The sequence below is a fragment of the Melanotaenia boesemani genome, chromosome 8 (assembly GCF_017639745.1).
Source record: "Melanotaenia boesemani isolate fMelBoe1 chromosome 8, fMelBoe1.pri, whole genome shotgun sequence".
In the NCBI taxonomy this organism is placed as follows: Eukaryota; Metazoa; Chordata; class Actinopteri; order Atheriniformes; family Melanotaeniidae; genus Melanotaenia; species Melanotaenia boesemani.
In genome coordinates this window covers 7,442,556-7,461,614 of record NC_055689.1, presented here as the reverse complement: position 1 = coordinate 7,461,614, position 19,059 = coordinate 7,442,556, and the positions used below count along the sequence as shown (strand labels likewise).

Sequence of the window (19,059 nt, the reverse complement as noted above, 5' to 3'; positions counted from 1 at the left end):
GCTTTTTTAGAAGGTGACAAGGTCAGGGTGAGGGAACTGGAAAAGGCATCCAGAAGGAAGGCCAGGGTGGCTAAGATCAACTATAAGAACAGAATGGAGCAGAAATTAACATCTGGAAATGTGAGCGAGGCCTGGCAGGGGTTAAACATCATGATAGACAGATCCCCCAAACCCACAGTATTCATCAACTTCTCTTTTGCTTTTAACACTGTTCACACAGACAACTTGCTGCACTGCCTCTCTGACCTGCAGGTCCACCCCACACTGATTTTATGGATTGGGAACATTATCAAAGGACAGGCCTCAACACGTTCTTTTTAATGGTTGTAAATCTCGAACATCAGTTTTAGTTACAGGAATGCATTTTGCCTCCCGCTCTCTTTTCTGCATACACCAACAACATCACCTGTAGCCGCGGAGGAACACAACTTTTTAAATACATGGATCAGGGCTGGGCAATATATCAAGATTTTCAAATATATCAAGACTTTATCAGATGCAATATAGAAGGAGGGAATATCGTTTATATTGAGATAGCTTGTTTTGAGTTAAAAGCATCTTTTCTTTTGCATTTTGCACAGCTGTATTTTTTATTATGGTCATTGAAAAGTATTTTAATTTATTTTGTTTTGGGAGCATTTAATTTAATATAAAGGTACTTTAATTTCAGTCAGCTGTTTTTAATGCACATGTGCTGCTGATCCTTAATAAAAGTGTTTTTAGCACTGAAGGCTGTAAATTAGAGCTGTCTCTTTTGGTTACTTGACAAAAAAAATAAAAATTATCGATATATATATCGTATATCATGATTCAGGTAAAAAATATCGAGATATTACATTTGGTTCATATCGATCAGCCCTAACGAGGATGATATGGTCCTGGTGGCCCACCTGACCGACACCCAGGCTCAGTGTGAGTACCAGCTGACAGTCAGCAATCTGGTCCAAACCTGATGCATCTGGAGCTCAATATTGCCAAGACCAAGGAGCTGTGCTGTGGGCGCAGAGGCAACTCTCCATCACCTCTGTTCACACACATCAGCATCCATTGCCAAAAGGAGGAGCAGGTTACAGGTTTTAAATATCTGGGAACCGAAATTAACACCTGCCTGCCCTTTAAACAACATGCTGACAAAATCTACAAAAAAGCCCAGCGGCATCTCCATTTACTCAGGAAACTCAGGGCTTTCTGTGTCAGCAGAGATTTTAACTGTGTACAAATCACTGAGTCTGTGCTCACCTTCAGTGTTTCCTCCTGGTTCAGCCGACTCACCAAACACAAAACAAAACTCTACCATGTCATGAATCAGGCCAGTAAAATAATCAGCTCAACCCAAACAGCCCTGTCTGAACTGTACAGCTGCTCTGTGACCAGGACAGCTACCCTGATCACCGAGGTCCCCTCCCACCCACTTTACACCTCCTTTCAGCCGCTACTTCAGGCAGATATTATAAAGTCCCACTGGCCCAAAAAAAACATTTAGGTAAAATCTTTCATTTTCTCTGCCATAACCATTTTAAACAATATCAAATAGACACAAGTCAGTCATCCATCCATCCATCGGAAATTTACAATAAATTTTTTCTTTGTTGGTTCTTGAAGGTTTTGTGAGCTCAAATGTCCTTTACTTCAGATAAACTGTGTGAAAGAATGTACGGCATCCCTATTAGGGATTTTAAAGTTATATTTACACATTTATTCAGCATAGTTGAAATACATAAGTTCTATTTGTAGAATGCATGTAGGCCTGTCACGATAAGCAATAAGTCAATTAATTTCATGGTAAGAAGAAATGAGCGCGATGAGTTTTAAACTTACTTTACCATAGACAACAGGTTTCACTATGGAGTATCTCAACTGAACGCTCTCGTTTTTTGCACAGTGATCTCTGCTGCAACATGACAGCAGCATGTTGCAGAGCGAGACCGAGGTGAACCTGCGAGCAGGTATGCCGCATTTGTTTTACAGGGCTGCCAACTCTCACGCTCTCATGCTAAAACTCAGAGTTCTCACACTGACATACACATCAAGAGCAATGCCGGCTAATCGTGAGGTTCGGGAGGATTCCCGGTGGGCCGCATTACTTTTGGGCCAGTGTCCCGGAGTGTGTGAAAAAGCGCAGCGTCGCGTTTCACTCACTGTTCACAGATCAGTCTGACACGCAGCGATGAGGAGACATATTTCAGCTTCACAAACAGCAAAGATGTGCAGTATATAGATTTTTTTTAATACAATGGTACTAACTGGCAGTTCTGCAAGTTTCCCCTGTCTAAGCCCCATGTTTAATATATATATATATATATATATATATATATATATATTATTTTTTTTTTTTAAAGGGCAATTTTCTTTACAGAACAGACTTTATTATCTATCATACTTATTGGTTTTGGTTGTGTTTGGAAGGACCCTATTGTTCCTGAAATGTTTAGTCTCCTCCTTCTAAGAACTTTGAGCCCAAATATGACCCCCTAAACACCCATGAAAAGTTGTGAAACTTGGCACACACATCAAGCCCGGCGAAAATTGCAATATTCTAAGGTCCGCATACACTTCAATACAAAAGTGGCTCAACAGCGCCACCTAGACACCCCAAAAATCCCCAAATGAATGGGGTCCCGAAAGTCTACTTCTACGTAGGAAGACGAAACTCGGCACACACGTGTAACACCCCGAGTCGAGCAAAAAAGTCAATCGAACATCTGATGCCATGGCAACGGGGTGCCTGCCATCTTGGAGTGTACGGCCATTTTTTTCCCATTTTTTGCACTTTACACGCATCGTATTTGAACGTATTTAGTCTGAGGGGACTCGTGAGAGTGACTCCAAATTTGGTGGGAAGCTTCCTGACAAGTTGGGGACCAAACGCTCCTCAAATCTTTCTAATAGGAAAAAGCGTGTTACCGTGGCAACCCACGGAAAACAGCCTTCTCGCCATGAAACACGGTTTGCTCATATCTCAATAGGAATACATGGGAACTAGGGCTGGGCGATATGAACCAAATCTTATATCTCGATATTTTTTACCTGAATCACGATATACATATATCTCGATATATATTTTTTTTGTCAAGTAACCAAAGAGACAGCTCTAATTTACAGCCTTCAGTGCTAAAAACACTTTTATTAAGAATCAGCAGTACATGTGCATTAAAACAGCTGACTGAAATTAAAGTACCTTTTATATTAAATTAAATGCTCCTAAAACAAAATAAATTAAAAATACTTTTCAATGACCAGAATAAAAATACAGCTGTGCAAAATACGAAAGAAAAGATGCTTTTAACTCAAAACAAGCTATCTCGATATAAACGATATTCCCTCCTTCTATATTGCGTCTGATAAAGTCTCGATATATTTGAAAATCTCGATATATTGCCCAGCCCTAATGGGAACTGCACTAAAGTTGACAGGATTCATACTTGTTGGGTCCTTAACACATTACAACACCTGTTGCCATGGCAACATAGCATGTTAGCTAGCATATTAGCATGCTAGCAAAAAATGCTAACTAGGTATATTAACATTTCAGATTCTCAGCTGGGTTTTTTACCATGTTACCAGGTTACCTACCATGCTAGGAAAAGGTGTATGAGACGGGTGGCGGGGTCCAGGACGCTTGGACCCGATGGATGCCGCTTGCGGCTTTAATTGTTTTTGTTTTCTTATTTAAAATTTCTTCCAGTTCGAGTGTAAAACCTTCTTTAGAAATGAAAGTTTTTTATCTTTGAAAGGGTGTACTTGCATTATTATTTATGGAATTGGCATTATATTAGTTGAAAATGGTCTCAAAATGACAACATTATCGCTTTTGCGCATCGTTATCATTTATTGCGATAATTTCTGAGAAAATTTATCGCATAGCAAAATTTGTTATCGTGCCAGGCCTAAGTGCATGTTAACTTGTTTTCATATGTTCGATTTCTTATTATTTGCTTTCAGCCTTCGTTTTTTGTTTTCCTGGGTCATGTAAGAGTTGGTCCTTGAGGACCACTGCCCTGCATGTTTTAGAGGTGTCCATACTTGACTCAAATAAATGGCTCATTAGGAGGCTCGCAAAGCGCCTAATGAGCAGTTTAATTAATCTGCATCAGGTGTGCTGAAGTTGGAAAGAACTAAAACATGCAGGGCAGGTCTGAGAAACACTGCTTTAGCATGCAGCACATGGACAGGAAGGGCTAATTAACATGTACAAAGTGCAGCTCACCCAGGGGGAAAATTACCAAGCCGTTTACTTCAAATGTCAAGTATTTTCCTTTCGCTTATGAGCTGTTGGCTTACTTAGTCTTTTGTTTGATTACTATTACTCTAAAACTAACCGTTGGGTTTAGTTTCTTTTGTTAGATTATTTGTTTCCTCCTGTGTTTGCAACTGGTCTGATCAGCCAGTATTTCGGTCCCCTTTTTTTGGTTTTTAGGTCAGTTCGGTTTCTTTAGTGTTTGGTCCGTTTTGGTTTGCCTGACAGTTTGAAGTTACCTTTTGTTAGGTTACCATTATACCGGAGTTTAGTTTTGTTCATTTGACCTCTTTTCAAGGGCCCTCTTTTTGTATCATTGGTGTATTTTTTAGATGAATAAAGCCCATCTTTGTTTCTGAAACCACCCCCGTCCTTATGGTTACCAGCTCCGTCCCTCACAGTAACACTAAAATTAAATGAGATTGAGTCCCATGTATTTCTTTAATTGTGTGCAACTCTGTTTGGCTACAGCATAATGTGATGAGTTACTGAACGTTACATTATACAGATGTGAAAAGTCCAAAAAGATTTTTTGGTGGATTGTTTTGTTGTTTAAACCTAATTAACTCAGCGTGAAAGTAATCTCTTTTTTGTCATTAATGTGCACTGGGCTGTAGAAGACACCATATTTAGTTTCAGGTGAATGGTCTTGAGTCTCTTTATTTCTACTATAACAGTAATGATGTTTCAAATAGCAGCTATTCGGCTACAGAGCAGGTGGAAGTCAAAAGCTAGCCAGATGCTCATAAATTCTTTACTCTGGTTAAAAAAACTGTCCCAAAAAAGAGAAATGATAATTGTACCAAGAAAATGTACAATCGTGTCATCCTTTATCCTCAGAGGAAGAAAGGACAGGTTTGGTAGCCACCTTGTATTGTAAGATGTAGAAACATGGTTAAGAAAATATTGATAAAATGAACAACTTCCTGATGCAAACAGAAAGGGTTCATAGAGAAAAGAGTCAGTGTGCCTGAATGTGAACTCTGACCTTCCCGGTGCTCTGGAGAATGGTCGTCCTGGTCCTCCACACCCTCTCACGGCTCACAATGTCCCTGGTGACGTCCACCTCTGCGTCCACAAAGCTTCTCTGCTTCAGGGTGATGTCGTCATCCAGATCTGTTTTGATGGTTGAACGTTTCTTGGCCATAATCTTGGCTTTGATGGCTGCAATTTTCTCCACCGACATGGCCTCAGACAACGATCTGAAAGAATTGGAGAAAAATTTGGATAATTTGAACTGGTATGTAGGTATCAGCGTTTAGTTAAGACATTTAAAGCCATCAGATTTACTCATATCAGTTCTTATGTACACTAATGTATGATTAATAAAAATGCCAACCTATCTCAGCGGGGAAAGCAAGATCTCAAATAGAAATGGTTCTGATGCATTTTACCTGATCTGATCAGTCTGCACGATGCCCTCTTTGTGGCCCTCCAGACGGGCAGCCAGGCGCTCCTTGTCCAGACGCACTCGTTCCTCATCCTCAAAGCAGAAGCAGCAACAACACAGTTTTGTTTTAAGACAGAATAATGCACCGTTTAATATGAGAGCCTTAGGTCCAGGGAGCGGTCAGTGTGTGGCACAATGTAATAGAAGATGTGTTGTGGTGTAGCCCATGCCTTCTAATGAGTATTTAAACCAGAATGCCTCATGTTCAAATGCCTTTATAGAGTAGGTGGCATGGTATGTACCACGTGTAGATACTTAAAAGGTAATGTAACTTATAATATTTGAAAGACCTACATATGGAACCATTCTGAATATTTTACAGTCTTGACCAAAACATTTTGGTGGGTTGATGTGCACATCCATGTTTGTGTCTGGGTACTGCATTAGTTATAAAGTCAGTGCTAATGAATGTTGGTTTGTCTTGTAGGAGGGGCTTCTAGTATAAAGCTAGAGTGGAAACTCCAGAGGCGAGATTCATTTGCAGCGAAGGGTCTAATGTTTGATATGGCATTGTCTCGTTCCTAAAAAGCATTTTTGTAGTTTGGGTATTTGTTCCAAGTATTTTTACTATTTTTCTACTAAATTATGCTTTGTGCACAATGGGACTTGTCCCTTTACTGGTGAGCAAATAAAGACATGCACCAGGTTAAAGAGCTGAGCTTCCGCTTTTTCCTTCCATAACCCACCCAAACCTCACAAGATGGAGCCCAGTTTAAGGTTAAACCACCTAGAGATTCGGTCTGTATCTCTGGGAAACGCTCAACCTGGCCGAGCTGTTATGTAATCTGCCATCACCTGCAGGACAGACCTGCAGCTCATTTTCATTAAACAGACTGTTAGCTTTTAGCAACTGGCTAAACGCCTGATCAAAGCCTAGCGCTCATAGAAGACACACGTGAAGAACTTCCTGGTTACCAGTTGGTGATGGCCCCATATGACTGGTTACCTTACAAAGAAAGTGACTATAGCAACACCGGTTCCTTGCACTTTACTCTACTGTACAGCTGCAGCTGGTGATTATTGCTGGAAGCAACATGATCTTTTTTCTGACTAGTAAGGACTTCATTTCACAATAAAAGTAATCAATTACTAGTGTGTAACCGTTATTATAATACTGCATCTTCTGTGATGCAAAACAAATACATAAAGATAGAAAATACCAGGCAGTAGTACCTAAACTGTTTTGCCTGTTTTCATTCTTTTCTTTTTTAAAACTGTCACAAAGACAAAAAGTGCTCCCTTATTCATGAAATATTAATGACTGTTTACATCTGTAACAGTTACCCTGTTTTCATGGATATTAGTTTTATAAATTCTAAGAAAAAGTAATAGCGTTTGTGTGAACTTACCTCAACCCTTGGTTTTTTGGCTTCAGAAGACACCTCATCAGCTGCTCTTTTCACTGAAAATAAATTCAATTTAAAAAATCTGAACAAATCAAATGTGACCATGTTTTATGTATGAGTTTCTTTCAGCTTCAATAACTGATTCTGCAAAAAAGAAAAAATATAAAACTAAAGCAGTGGTAGGAACAAATGAAAAACACATTACTGAACTTACCTTGTGTCGGCCTTTGAAGACCTATTTCTATGGGCGCACTTCTGTCAATGCTCGTTGATGTTGCTGCAAATGAACAACATTCATTGAACCAATAACAGAATAAAGGGTTATAAGAACAGGCCTTTGAGCAATGACATCTGTCACTGCAGTGTTGTCAATTTCCATTCATTCTCTATATCTATAATATCATAAAAACTGCACAAGGTCTAGCTCATACTAAGGCAGTTGAGACAGGCTCAAATCGTTTGCAAAATAACAATAGGTCCTAACATAAATAGAAAGTCTATCCAGTAACAACATCTGTACGCCCACACAAAAAGAGAAATGACAAGTGCTACTTACAACTCTCGCCATTGAGGTATGATAGTAAGCCCTTTCGATCAGGTCGTCTAACAACAGGGATGTTCTCTGTCTGTAAACACAGTTATGTTACTAAAACGCGCTTTAAAAATATCAATGTAAAAAACTTGAAGGATGCCATTTAATACAACAAATACAACAAAAGCTATGTGGGATTTAGGACTCTACTTACTGCAGCTCTTCGCACATAGGAAGGATGCGACAGATGCACATTGTTGAGCAAGAACAAAATAGAGTCTAAAGTGTAATACTCCTTTGGCTGCCCTTCTTTTCCAGTACTGATGGTTGAAACAAGACAAAAAAATAAATAAAAAATTAGTTGACGTCTGAAAAATTTAACGTCAGTTCAAACAGAAGTGGTATTGATGACATATTAACGTGGGGCTATCAAGTTATCAGGTTAAACGTTAATTGTTTTAGGTTTACTTTCTACATCAAGAGAATAAAGTTTGCTTAATGAATTTCCAAGAAAGTATTTCATAATCTGTTGCGAATTAAAGCAAAAGATTTCATTCGGGAATATCTGGATGTACGACTACATAGAAAACAACTCAGCTAACTGATGCTAATTATTTAGCATCACATCACTAAGGCAACTTTGACCATGCAGACCTTATGAACATGCAGTAAAATGCAAAAATACTTATTGTCATCACTACATGGAAGAGAATATGCCCCACTAAACATGAGAAAATATATTACAGTATCACGGTAAAATAAACTATAGGCTATTCAAGTTTTAACCAAAGCAACGAGGACAAGAGTTGTGTTAGCACCTTAGCATTTAAAAGCTACCGAGCTTTATGTCGTTACGGAGCGTCAGGTGCGGGCCTAAAGATACAATATACTTTTTTTAAAGCACTGACATACCCGTAGATTATGTAGTTGGTCTTGACATTTTTCGGCCAGGAGAACTCTCCAAATATAACTTCATCTCCTTTAGCGACGATTTCTTTTTTCTGGATGTTATACTGGCGAAGAACACTCAACACATCCGCCATCTTCACTTGCCTTGATGTGGTGTGTTTGCGAGGCCCCCAGTTATCAACACCGTGTGGCCTCGCAGAATGCCTGATCTGAATTAAACTTTTTTTTTTTTTTTTTTTTTAAGCCTGGGTTAAGATGGTCAGTTATATAACCCAGTGTTACATACTTAAAATGCACTGATCTCAGAGAAGTCTAATAGTGATTTGGGAAAGAGAAAACAAAATTTCAAAGAGCAGCAAGATGTTTATTAGGGATTGGATTACATCGCCACTACAGTCAAAATACTCAAGAAATGGATATGACAGACAATATGATGAAAAAGGAGTTAACCACAGTAGAACTACCATACCTCAGAGTAACTATGTCTCCCCTGTCAGGTCTACAAATGCTGCGGTAAGTGTTATTTTTGCACAGTTACTTAACATATAACATATTAACTTTAGGCCCAAAAGACTGGACATTTCCTAAAAATTACAATATGTGCATGTATGAAAGGATCCTTCACAGTTGCATGGTCTGGGGTTTATTTTCTTCATAAATTTCACCAGAATGAATGAGGATTAAAAAGTTTAGTGAATGCTGTCAGCAGTTACTGTTGACTAAATCATGAGCACCACTGTTGCGATTAGCTTGAATTCCCCTCAAAATGAATTGTTAATGCTAATGCTAATGTTAATGAAAAATCTGTGATTTTCTTCCCCCCATTTTCTCTGTGTATGAAATAGAAAGCAGTTACTTTACATAATTTAATGCTTTAAAAAAGTACATTCAGTTTGTTTTTATGCCATGAAGGTAGCAATTTATCAGTTAGTTATTGCATAACAAAACATTTTTAAATTAAAGGTACAGTAACATAACCGTAGCAGACCCAGTCATGGTAAACAGTTAATGAATAACTGATTTGTCCTTCTTGGAATAATTATACAGTAGTGTACCAATTGTGATGCATAGAATTCAGACTAAAATATGCATATAAGAAAATTTCTTCCAACTTAAACATTAGAAAGGAACCCCCACAACTCCTTAAAAAAAAGACCCATGACCTAAACATTTCCCTCCATCAATAGATCACCATGTTAAAGGGCACCAAGGGTCAATAGGAGCAGAACACAGTACTCAGTATTACAATAAATTTGGGGTAAACAAATTGTAATACAAAAAAGTAAAGATACTAAGCTAAAAGGCAAGGTCTGAGTAAAAGGAACCTTAAATGTTAGTATTTAAAAAGAAAAACAAAGATTTTAACAGACATGACAGCAACAAGCTGTTCTGTTGACTTTTGGTGTTTTGTTTAACTTATATCTTTTATATATACGTTAATAATTTATAATAATGCTACATAACATAATAGAGGGACCAGCTTTAGGGGTTTAAACTTCATCTAACGGTAACATCAAACCTTCTAACTCTTAACCATAGTTACATACATAAAACTACAGGAAACCATCTTTAAATCCGCCTACTGTTGAACTAAGCCTTCAACATTCGGACTCATCAATCTGCTATTACCTTGCTGTAAAAGAGCAGCATTAGGGTCTTACTAACAAACCCAACAAAAGCATTCTCCAGTCCATCATATAGACTCTGACAGTAAATAGGCAACAACATACCCTGTCTTAGCACTTGCTTTACAAATCTGACACAAAATATTTGCACGTAACATTTCCAGAGTTGTCCAGCCCGCTGGACACTTCGTCAGTCGACTTATAGCAATGTAATACAAAAGGAGAAAGTGGAATTGTAAATGTCAGCATCTTTTGGATTAGTGCTCCTTCAGGGGCACGTTTTTGTGGCCTATGTTGGTCCACTATGTGCCTTCTCTTTTTTTCTTTTTGTGTACTTGTGAAACGACTCAGACTGTCCTAGTACTTTATCAGATCAGATCCTGGGCCAGATTATGGATCACACTCAGAGCTCCGAGGTCGAAGCCACAGATGCTCAGTAAACCCCTGTCCTCTGTGTCTGCGATGGCGTGTCCGATGGATGTCAGCCCACACATCACCAGCTTGGAATTGGCACCTGATGCCTGTTGAGAATAAAGAGAAAGATTTTTCCCCTTAAAAAAACTTGTGAAGAACCCCAACAGCAGTTATTTTTGCTTTGGATACTAATGAAACATATGTTTTATAAATGGAGCAGAGGACTGTTGTAACTACTGTAGAAGACACTCTTCCTCTCCTGGTTGGGGAAACATAGCAGCCTTCCCATTGTGAAATGGTGGCAGGGCTCAAAATATGACGGCTTACTTAAGTTCCCTTTTGGTTTTGTTTTTGCTTTTTACTCTGACGCAGAAAGAATTCGCTGGCTTTATGGAGAAAGTGCACGCTGTAAATCTTAAACGTACAGATCGCCACCAGGGAAGGTTGTTACAAGCGACGTTTTTGTGCTCATGAGGTTAACATTTGAGGCTTTATCCTGTTTGTTATAGAATCAGCTGTTGCTGGCTGGAATAGGGCCTTTCCTTGCTCGATTTGGCTTGTTCAGCACGTTACACCAGAACCCATGAGCTCCACGTTGTTAGCTTTTTGCACTTCATGTCTGTCTGTTTGCATTTAAAAATGACCCATAATTCTTCAGTCTGCAGTACCTGAGAACTAAGAGTAAAAACTGGCTCTAAATTGGACAAGTTAATATGTTGGTGGTCCATTTTCTGGATGTTCAGCACAATTTCAACCCAGTCCAGCAAAGACTGAGCAACTGATGGTGTGAGTGTTTATGAAGAAAACTGCAGTGAGTCCAGCACGCTTGAAGAGGTGGTATAAACACTTGCAGGGACATGTTGATGTCACACTTTGTTCACACTGCATCAGAGAGTGATTTAAATGAGGTTTTAGCTCCGACACCAAATGTGTGATTTTCACAGCTTCAGAGCTTTGGAACTTTGTACGTACCAAGAACTTCACAGAAGTTTGATACGAGTGCTGAACAAGCTAATGGGTTATTATCATGTTAACGCAGACAGTCATGAAGAGCCTTTGGGGTGAGTTTCTGCTCACGAGCTGGTGGTGTGTTGAGGTTCGTTCCCCATTAAAACCAGACTTTCCTTCACAACAAAGGGCTGGGATTCTAATCGTTGCCCTGCACTATTTCACATTTTATACCAAGGAAATCCACGACATGACCTGGATGCTTAGCCGAGTTGGCGTGAATATCAGACGTGTCAGTTTTTGCACATCCAGTGTTTGCACATCAACGTTGCCGTGTTTCATATTGTTATAATAATCTCTACCAGCGCTGCATCAATGTTTCTATGACTTCAAGATGCTGCCTCATTAAGGAACCGGAAATAAAAAAAAAATGCAACCAAATTGAAGGGAAGCACTGATGGGTCGCAACCTTTTCTATCCTACTGTGCTTTTTCTTTGTTTTATTTCTATTTTAGTTTTATATATTTCATGAAGAAAGTCATGTTTCAATGCTAGAAAACAATTTACTACATACAAACTACTACAAAATTACATATATAGATAATACTCCAAGTCTCCACCATATGATGTATAATTAAATTTAATCTCTTCCCCAAGCATGACTAAATATATTGATAAAAAAAAAAAAGAAAACGTACTTGTCTGTGCTTCCTTAGAGACTCCACTGGACTGGCAGCTAACGTCCACAGTGGGTTGTTGGTCAGAATGATGAACACATCGACAGATTTGCCATTATCTGTAGCCCACGTGATGGGAAGGGTGCAGTCTGTGCTCCTGCTCGGGATCTGCAACATAAAGATGACTTTAAACACGTGGATTCAGGCAAATGTTAAGATAAAAGCCAGTCTGCTGCCTCAGCTGCCTTTATTTCATTTATTCTGACAATTTCAGATTGCAAACTGTAAACATTGTCCTCTGGTTTGATGCTGGGACATGCCTTACCTTAACCAATTCAGCAGTTGCTTCAGCAATAGTCATGCGAGCAGAAACAGAGCATGGAACCACAGCTCCTTCAGAGAAGGCCAGCACATGCGTGTCTGCCTCTGTCCGGTTAAAAATCTGTTCAAAACACATAAAACATATTCATTCAGTCTCTTCCTTAAAAACACAATATCCCACATTTTTAAATTCTCTTTATGCATCTGGGACTCATTGTTGTGAGGTCATCTCTTCCAGCTAATAACCACCGCAGGGCCTCCGGTGGTTATTCCTGGAATTTCCCAGGAATCCATAGTATGCGTCAACATACCAGAGTTCTTCGTTCAGACTTCCTCTAAAGATGGGACGGCCTGAGATCTGCTTACAGACTAGAACTGCTATTAACCCACACACTGCTACCACCAATCACACATAAAGCACTTTTTCATATAAAACTGAATGTAACACAAAATGCTTTATAGAGTGTAAAAGAAAAAAAACAAAGTAATAATAAGATAAAATAAAAAAGTTTCAAAAGCACCAAATCTCAAACTCTCCCAAAACTCTGTTTATCACATTAATTTAATTAATTTACACACACTTACACACTCACATGTGAAAATCAAATAATTAATAAAACATTAAAATAAAATAGAAATGGCTTGAAAATAATTTCTATTATTATTATTATTATTAAAAGGCAGAACATTAAGAATAATTATTAAGAATAGAAATATAAGAATAATAATTATCATTAATAGGAGGAAGAACAATAGAAAAAATTGCAAGAAGCGGGGTTACCATGGTTACGGCTGCAGCAGCGACAGCGGTGCTGACGGCTGATCCTGGGACCACGCTGTTCAGAGACGTGCTCACGTCTACCGCCACCAGGACACGTTTACCTACAGGCTCCACATTCTGAGGACAGAACCAGAGGTGATGTCTGTCATCCACGCTGCTGATAACCATCTTCACTGACACGCTGCCAGAAATGCTGCAAATCCAAACCACCCACCATAAAACTTTTGTAAAAGGCAGAGTCCATGGCTTTAAGGATGCAGCTGTCTGGTTCCCATCTTGTTTTACCCTGATAGCCTTGGCCTCGTTTGTAGTTTTCTGAAGCCAACAGTATGCTGAGCGGGTGGATCCTGGCCTGTTGGTTTAAAAAAAAAAATACATTTAAAATGCTTAAACAGTGACTCATGTGATCAGTACATTTATTAGAAATCAGCTGAGTCATACCTTCTTTAGAGCTGACTCACTCTGAAGTCTATCACATATAATCTGTGTTTCTGAGCTTCCCGGTTCCAGCATTTTGTTTGATGTCATTTTTCCCAGGATCTTCAGCACCGAATGAAGAGGCATTTCCTTCAGTAAAGCTCTCCATACCTGCAGATGAACATCATCCCTCATCAAACCCCTGCAGGTGTTACTTTATGCTACAGACAACAACACGGTGCAATGTTCATTCAGTACTTCTTCAATATATATCCCCAGATAAATGTTCTGTGGGTCTAAAATGTTCCTAAAGTTGCTTCGGTACAACTGGTGTATTTTACAACTTTATGACATATCAGGTGTTGTGAGGTGACAGCAGTTTATTTGTCCACATGCAGCATGTACCACATGAATTGGTCTAATGAAGAAGCCAAATTATTTTAGTTTAGTTTATCTTGAGTGGGTGAGGATAAAGCCTGCAATTGGATGTCGATATAAAACGTGTAAGACGTGACACACAGCAGCTTTGCTCATTGTGTGGATCTCTTATTAGGTCTTTTGCTTGAGCAGGTGAGGTTCCTGCAGTCGAACCACCATCCCAGACCTTCCTACCCACCAGCGGCCTGACCGCCTGCTTCCATGCACAGCCCAACTGCTCATCGGGCTGTGCATGGAAGCCTCAGCGCCATTCCTCTTAATCTCAAACCCAATGTGGCACCCTTTCTGTCAGTCGTACACCTCTGGGTAGCCAGCTTTCCTCCGTCAGTGGTTCACAGGTATGTCCTCAACTGATCTCGTATCACATCAGGATTTTGATCAAGGCATCTGATTGACAGACAGGACCCCCCCCCCCCCCCCAACCCGCCAAATGCAGATAAAAATTCATTTTGGTGGACATGGATGAAAACTCACCAGCCAGTTTGGCAGGTGATGGATGAAGAAAATTGCAGGTGTTTTTACTACAGGAAGTTGTACTGTTGAGGCCGTAGTGATGGAACGAGGCCTGGCTATAAGTTTTGGTTCTGACTTTGGGAACATCTAAAGGCCGGTGCCAGAGGAAAACTCTAGCGCTGTATTTCAGACATTATGAAACAATTAAAAGGGTTTTTTAAACATATTTTTTATTTAGATGTCCAAGTTTTACCTCTGAAATGTTGAAGTGTAATTAAAGCTATCTAAACAAAAACACTTTCATTTTAATTAATATTGTTAATACAATCATTCACGCTGTGCTTTTGTGGAATTGTCAAAAATGCTTCAAAAACTACACAATATTTTACATGGATAACAGCTTTTAAAAATATCTTTAATATACTTTAAATTTAAACTTAGTATCATCAGATAACCACTGAAATGTCTCCAACTGGTATCAAGAATCAAATAAATCCTGCTTTAAAGTCTGAAATCGATGGGACTATGATTGTGAGGAGAGCTTTACTACCCGCTGGGGGTTTATGATAGACGGCAGCGAGGTGAAATTATTTCCCAATGTGCATCCACCAGTTAACTAAATAAATCTCCCAGCTAAGAGTCACCAGATATTATTGGTGCATAATAATATGCAACTCAGAAAATAATGATGAGTAAAAGAAACAATAAAATCAAACCTGCTTACCTGTTTGGACTTGAGATGGTCCGTCAGCAGCTGCTCCCTCTCCAGCTTGTGTTCCTCTATTAAATTGACGACCTCCGTTTCATCACAGCTGTGCTTGACCTTTTCCACCACTTCAAGGTAAGAAAGCACCCTGACAACCTCCTCTGAGTTCTCTTTGTCTGCGTAGGCACCCTGGACCTCCTTCCATCCTTTAGTTACGTATTTGCTGATCAAAGCGATAGCTGAAAAGACAGGGAAGGTCGTTGTTCACCTTTAAGCCCAGCGAGTTAAAATCTGCACAGGATGGTGACCCAAGCAGCCAAATGCTGATTTTTGAGACAACTGTTACCTTGACTCTCTCTGTTTTTATTGCAGTTTCTCTCCCTCCCTCTTTTCTTTCCACCACTATATACTAACTTATTTAACTTCAAGTACTCTTTAGATAAAAAGTGAAGCTATGCACAAGGGTTATGAAAAATTGATCTTTATTCCCAGTTTTTTCTAATTATTTACTGCAAAGCCAAAATCTTGCAGAGGATTCAAGCTGTGAAAACATGAACAGCTTTGAGTGACGTGCCAACTCACCATCTCTGGTTGGTTTGGCGTGGGAGAGTCTGAGCAGGTCCTGGTGCGACCAGCCTTCTCTCTGTTTACATTTGGTCACAGCCGCAGCAAGACTCATGGCATCTTGGTCATTGTACCAGTCAGACACGGCCTTCCTCAGGGCACGTCCCCATATCCCACATTTCATGCCCTCTTTTAGTTCCTTTTTATACTGGATGAAGGAAAACAGATGGGCAGGGTCCCGGCAAACTTCCTTCAGGGCTTTGAACGCAGCCTGCCTGGTCTTCAGCTCTGAGTGTTGGGAGCACAGAGCCAGGGCGAAAAGGGAGGGACCCAGTCTGACAGCTCGCCCATCCTGAGTGAATCTTTTTATCTCCTCCACCACCTCCGAACCTCGGCCCTCCTGAAGCAAGGACAGCAGGGCTCCGGCGTTCTCCAAGCTGACACGACCCTCCTCCCTGGCGGTATACATGTCTCCCTCTGAGCCGAAGCAGAGGAAGCGGCACAGTCTGGCCTTGTCGCTGACCTCCCAGGGATACCCACCTCCTGTTGAGTTCAGGGTGTGGTTGTTTGTAGTGCTTTCTGATGGATCCATTGTCACACAAGAGAAGGCCTAAGAGACAGCAGTGAAAAAAAAAGCTTACTTTTTCATCATTTACCACAAAAACTGGCTGATAATAAAGAAAATAAACCCTCTAAAAAGGATACTGGCCATAACTTTGCATTAACAGTTCCAATTCTTAGTGATACAGAAAATTATATGCATTTATAAATGGTGGTTACTCAGCAGGCTGGAGGATCTACAAATTCCTATTGAGATCAGCCAGAACCTGCAGGAACACAAGTCAATGCTGACTTCGTAGCAACATTACCAACTTATTGCCTCAGCGCACTGACAGAAATAGATTAAAGCCGATTAGAGGACATGATAATACACATAGGACCGAAAGAAGCCACGCTGATCTGTTAATTGGAGACTTTCCCCACACTTACTGTTAACTGCAGCGAGATCACTATCTGCTAACTAGCAAGTGAACCAGCGCTAAGCTAACATTCCCAGTTCAGGCTAAGTAACTTAAACTAGTTAAGCTAGCAGAAGGGCAGTCTGCAGTGCTACGGTAGTTATCGTTAAAACATTTTAATGGGGTTATATTTGAGTTGAAAGGGTAGTTATGTAACAACAACAGCACAAAAAAATCTAGTCCTGACTATTCTGCGTTGAAACTTGACTTTACAATTGTGCTAGCTATTTACTCTCCTCTGGACACACAGCACTTAGTCTTAAATCTGAACCGCTTTCTAACCGGACTCGGGAGAGCAGAGCTAGTCGGGGTGATGGAGTTCGGGATGGGCAGCTGTCCACTTACTTAGCCCCCTACGGAAGCCGTCGGTTATTTACAGCTAAAACACAATACTTACAAATAAGGAATTCTGTTACAAATTACGTGATATAAACACGAACTTACCTCGTTATATTTCCACAGGGATCAAGTTTTAATGTATGTTGATGCAGCAAGGCCTCCCCTCGGACCGTCAGGGAGTTTACAAGGGGCGGTGTCGCGATGGATGCCGGGATATCGACACACATATATGCACGCGCAACAACATTAACACGCGCACACAGGCACGCGCGCGTTATCGCCATTGAGATATTTGTGATGTACACTGAAGCCTCCGCCAGGACGGCGGTTTGTCTATCTGTTAGCAACATAGCTCCAAAAGTTCAGGACGGATTTTGATGGAATTTTCAGGAAATTTCACAAATGGAATAAAAGAACAAGTGATCATATTTGGGTTGTGATCCAGATCACCGCCTGGATCCAGGAATTTTTTAAAGAATTCTTTACTACGAGGAAGTCCGTTACAAATTACGTGATATAAACACGTAATTTATTAAAAAATATGAGATATCAGTTATTATTTTTATTTCAATCAGAGCTTCCAACTAAAAAATAATGTCCCAAATAAATAAATAAATGGCTTGGCGGGGGTCTGCGTTATCTGAGTGTTTTCATGAATTTGGATATAATTTGCAAATCAGTCAAAACTCCACGCAGGGCATATTTAAGATATTATTTTAATAAATACACAAATAAACAAACAAACAACAAACGAATGAAATAAATAAATTCCTGAAACATAAAGACACCTTCCAAATTCATTGGAACAATAGGCTATTAAAAATGAGACAGAAGAGAGAGAAGGATAAGGATAGGAAAAATCTCTCAATAGCTGCACTTTCCTTGCCACTGTCTCAACAATTGTTTTGTTTGTTTATTTTTATGTAGATACTTCTTCTTCTGTCTTCTATTTGTCCAGTTTCCTCATGTTTTAAAGACACACTGTAGATAATAGCTCTTTGGTAATCACCTTGTTGGTGCAAAAATTCCCTTTTATGTCAAGTTGTGTTATCTTTGGCATTTTTCCTAGAAGCAGCTTGGGAACAACTGATGTGCCTTTGTGACAGCGTGCTAAAAATAAATAAATAAATAAATAAATAAACAGCCAAAGACACAATTTATAGTTGGTTCTCCGATAACTTGTATGTTATGTGTAGATACAACCCTCTTTTTTTTTACCTTGAGCTAAGGATTTTTTTTAAATGCATAAATAATTTAGAGGTCATTATTAATGGTCTTTACAAAAAAAGACTGAAAATAAATGAAAAAACAGCCAATGTTCAAAGAAAAACTCTAAAAGGCTTTCAGACAATCTGAAGAACTGTTGTTCAATAACACTGAAAAATTACATTAAATCTGGCAACTTGGAAGCAAAATATAATGAAATGATGAATAACACAAAAGTTCTTCACAGTGCTGTAAATGATAGATGATGCTAAATGATTAAAGCCAATAAACTACTGTTGATGCAAGACCTCCATTCAGGCCAAGTCACAGCAGGTTGTATTTGTCTCTGCATACAGCACCAGTTGCTCATTCTGCTTGTAGTTCTACTCAGTCACCGCTAGGTGGCAATGCTGGATCAACTGTAGAGACACTGGACGCGTTTTTGTTACAGCCGTCAATTAAACTGGGTTCAGTTTCTGCAGCAGCTGAACTAATGATGTGAATTTCAATTTAATACCAAGTAAGTCATTGGTATTAAATTGTTAAATGCATACAGAACAATACCATTTGAAGTATTTATAAATAGTGTCAAACACTTGTGCATTCATGTGCAAACCACAGTTGCACAAAAATCAAGTGCACATTCAAGACAGTGATGGTCTCATTTAGAAGCTTCA

At 39.5% G+C, this 19,059-nt stretch overlaps 2 protein-coding genes across 2 annotated transcripts in view; both read right to left on the bottom strand.

Annotated features, from left to right (window-relative positions):
• Positions 1 to 8,639, bottom strand: part of cdc73 (cell division cycle 73, Paf1/RNA polymerase II complex component, homolog (S. cerevisiae)) — a 38,027-nt gene extending 29,388 nt beyond the window's left edge. The window contains exons 1-7 of the mRNA XM_041991497.1: positions 8,478 to 8,639; positions 7,780 to 7,885; positions 7,590 to 7,659; positions 7,248 to 7,310; positions 7,037 to 7,089; positions 5,632 to 5,720; positions 5,226 to 5,439 (exon numbers count right to left, since the gene is read on the bottom strand). Coding sequence (XP_041847431.1) covers positions 5,226 to 5,439; positions 5,632 to 5,720; positions 7,037 to 7,089; positions 7,248 to 7,310; positions 7,590 to 7,659; positions 7,780 to 7,885; positions 8,478 to 8,608 — 726 coding nt within the window. The 5' untranslated portion in view covers positions 8,609 to 8,639. The remainder of the gene's footprint in view (positions 1 to 5,225; positions 5,440 to 5,631; positions 5,721 to 7,036; positions 7,090 to 7,247; positions 7,311 to 7,589; positions 7,660 to 7,779; positions 7,886 to 8,477) is intronic.
• A 178-nt stretch (positions 8,640 to 8,817) lies between these two features.
• ro60 (Ro60, Y RNA binding protein) lies at positions 8,818 to 17,431 on the bottom strand. The gene is made up of 9 exons (XM_041991496.1): positions 17,282 to 17,431; positions 15,837 to 16,428; positions 15,273 to 15,493; positions 13,682 to 13,828; positions 13,455 to 13,592; positions 13,241 to 13,357; positions 12,464 to 12,580; positions 12,160 to 12,306; positions 8,818 to 10,620 (listed from the first exon to the last, which is right to left on the bottom strand). The coding sequence occupies exons 2-9, from the start codon at positions 16,408 to 16,410 to the stop codon at positions 10,468 to 10,470; spliced, it is 1,614 nt and encodes a 537-aa protein (XP_041847430.1). The 5' UTR covers positions 16,411 to 16,428; positions 17,282 to 17,431; the 3' UTR covers positions 8,818 to 10,467.
• Between the last annotated feature and the right edge of the window lie 1,628 nt (positions 17,432 to 19,059).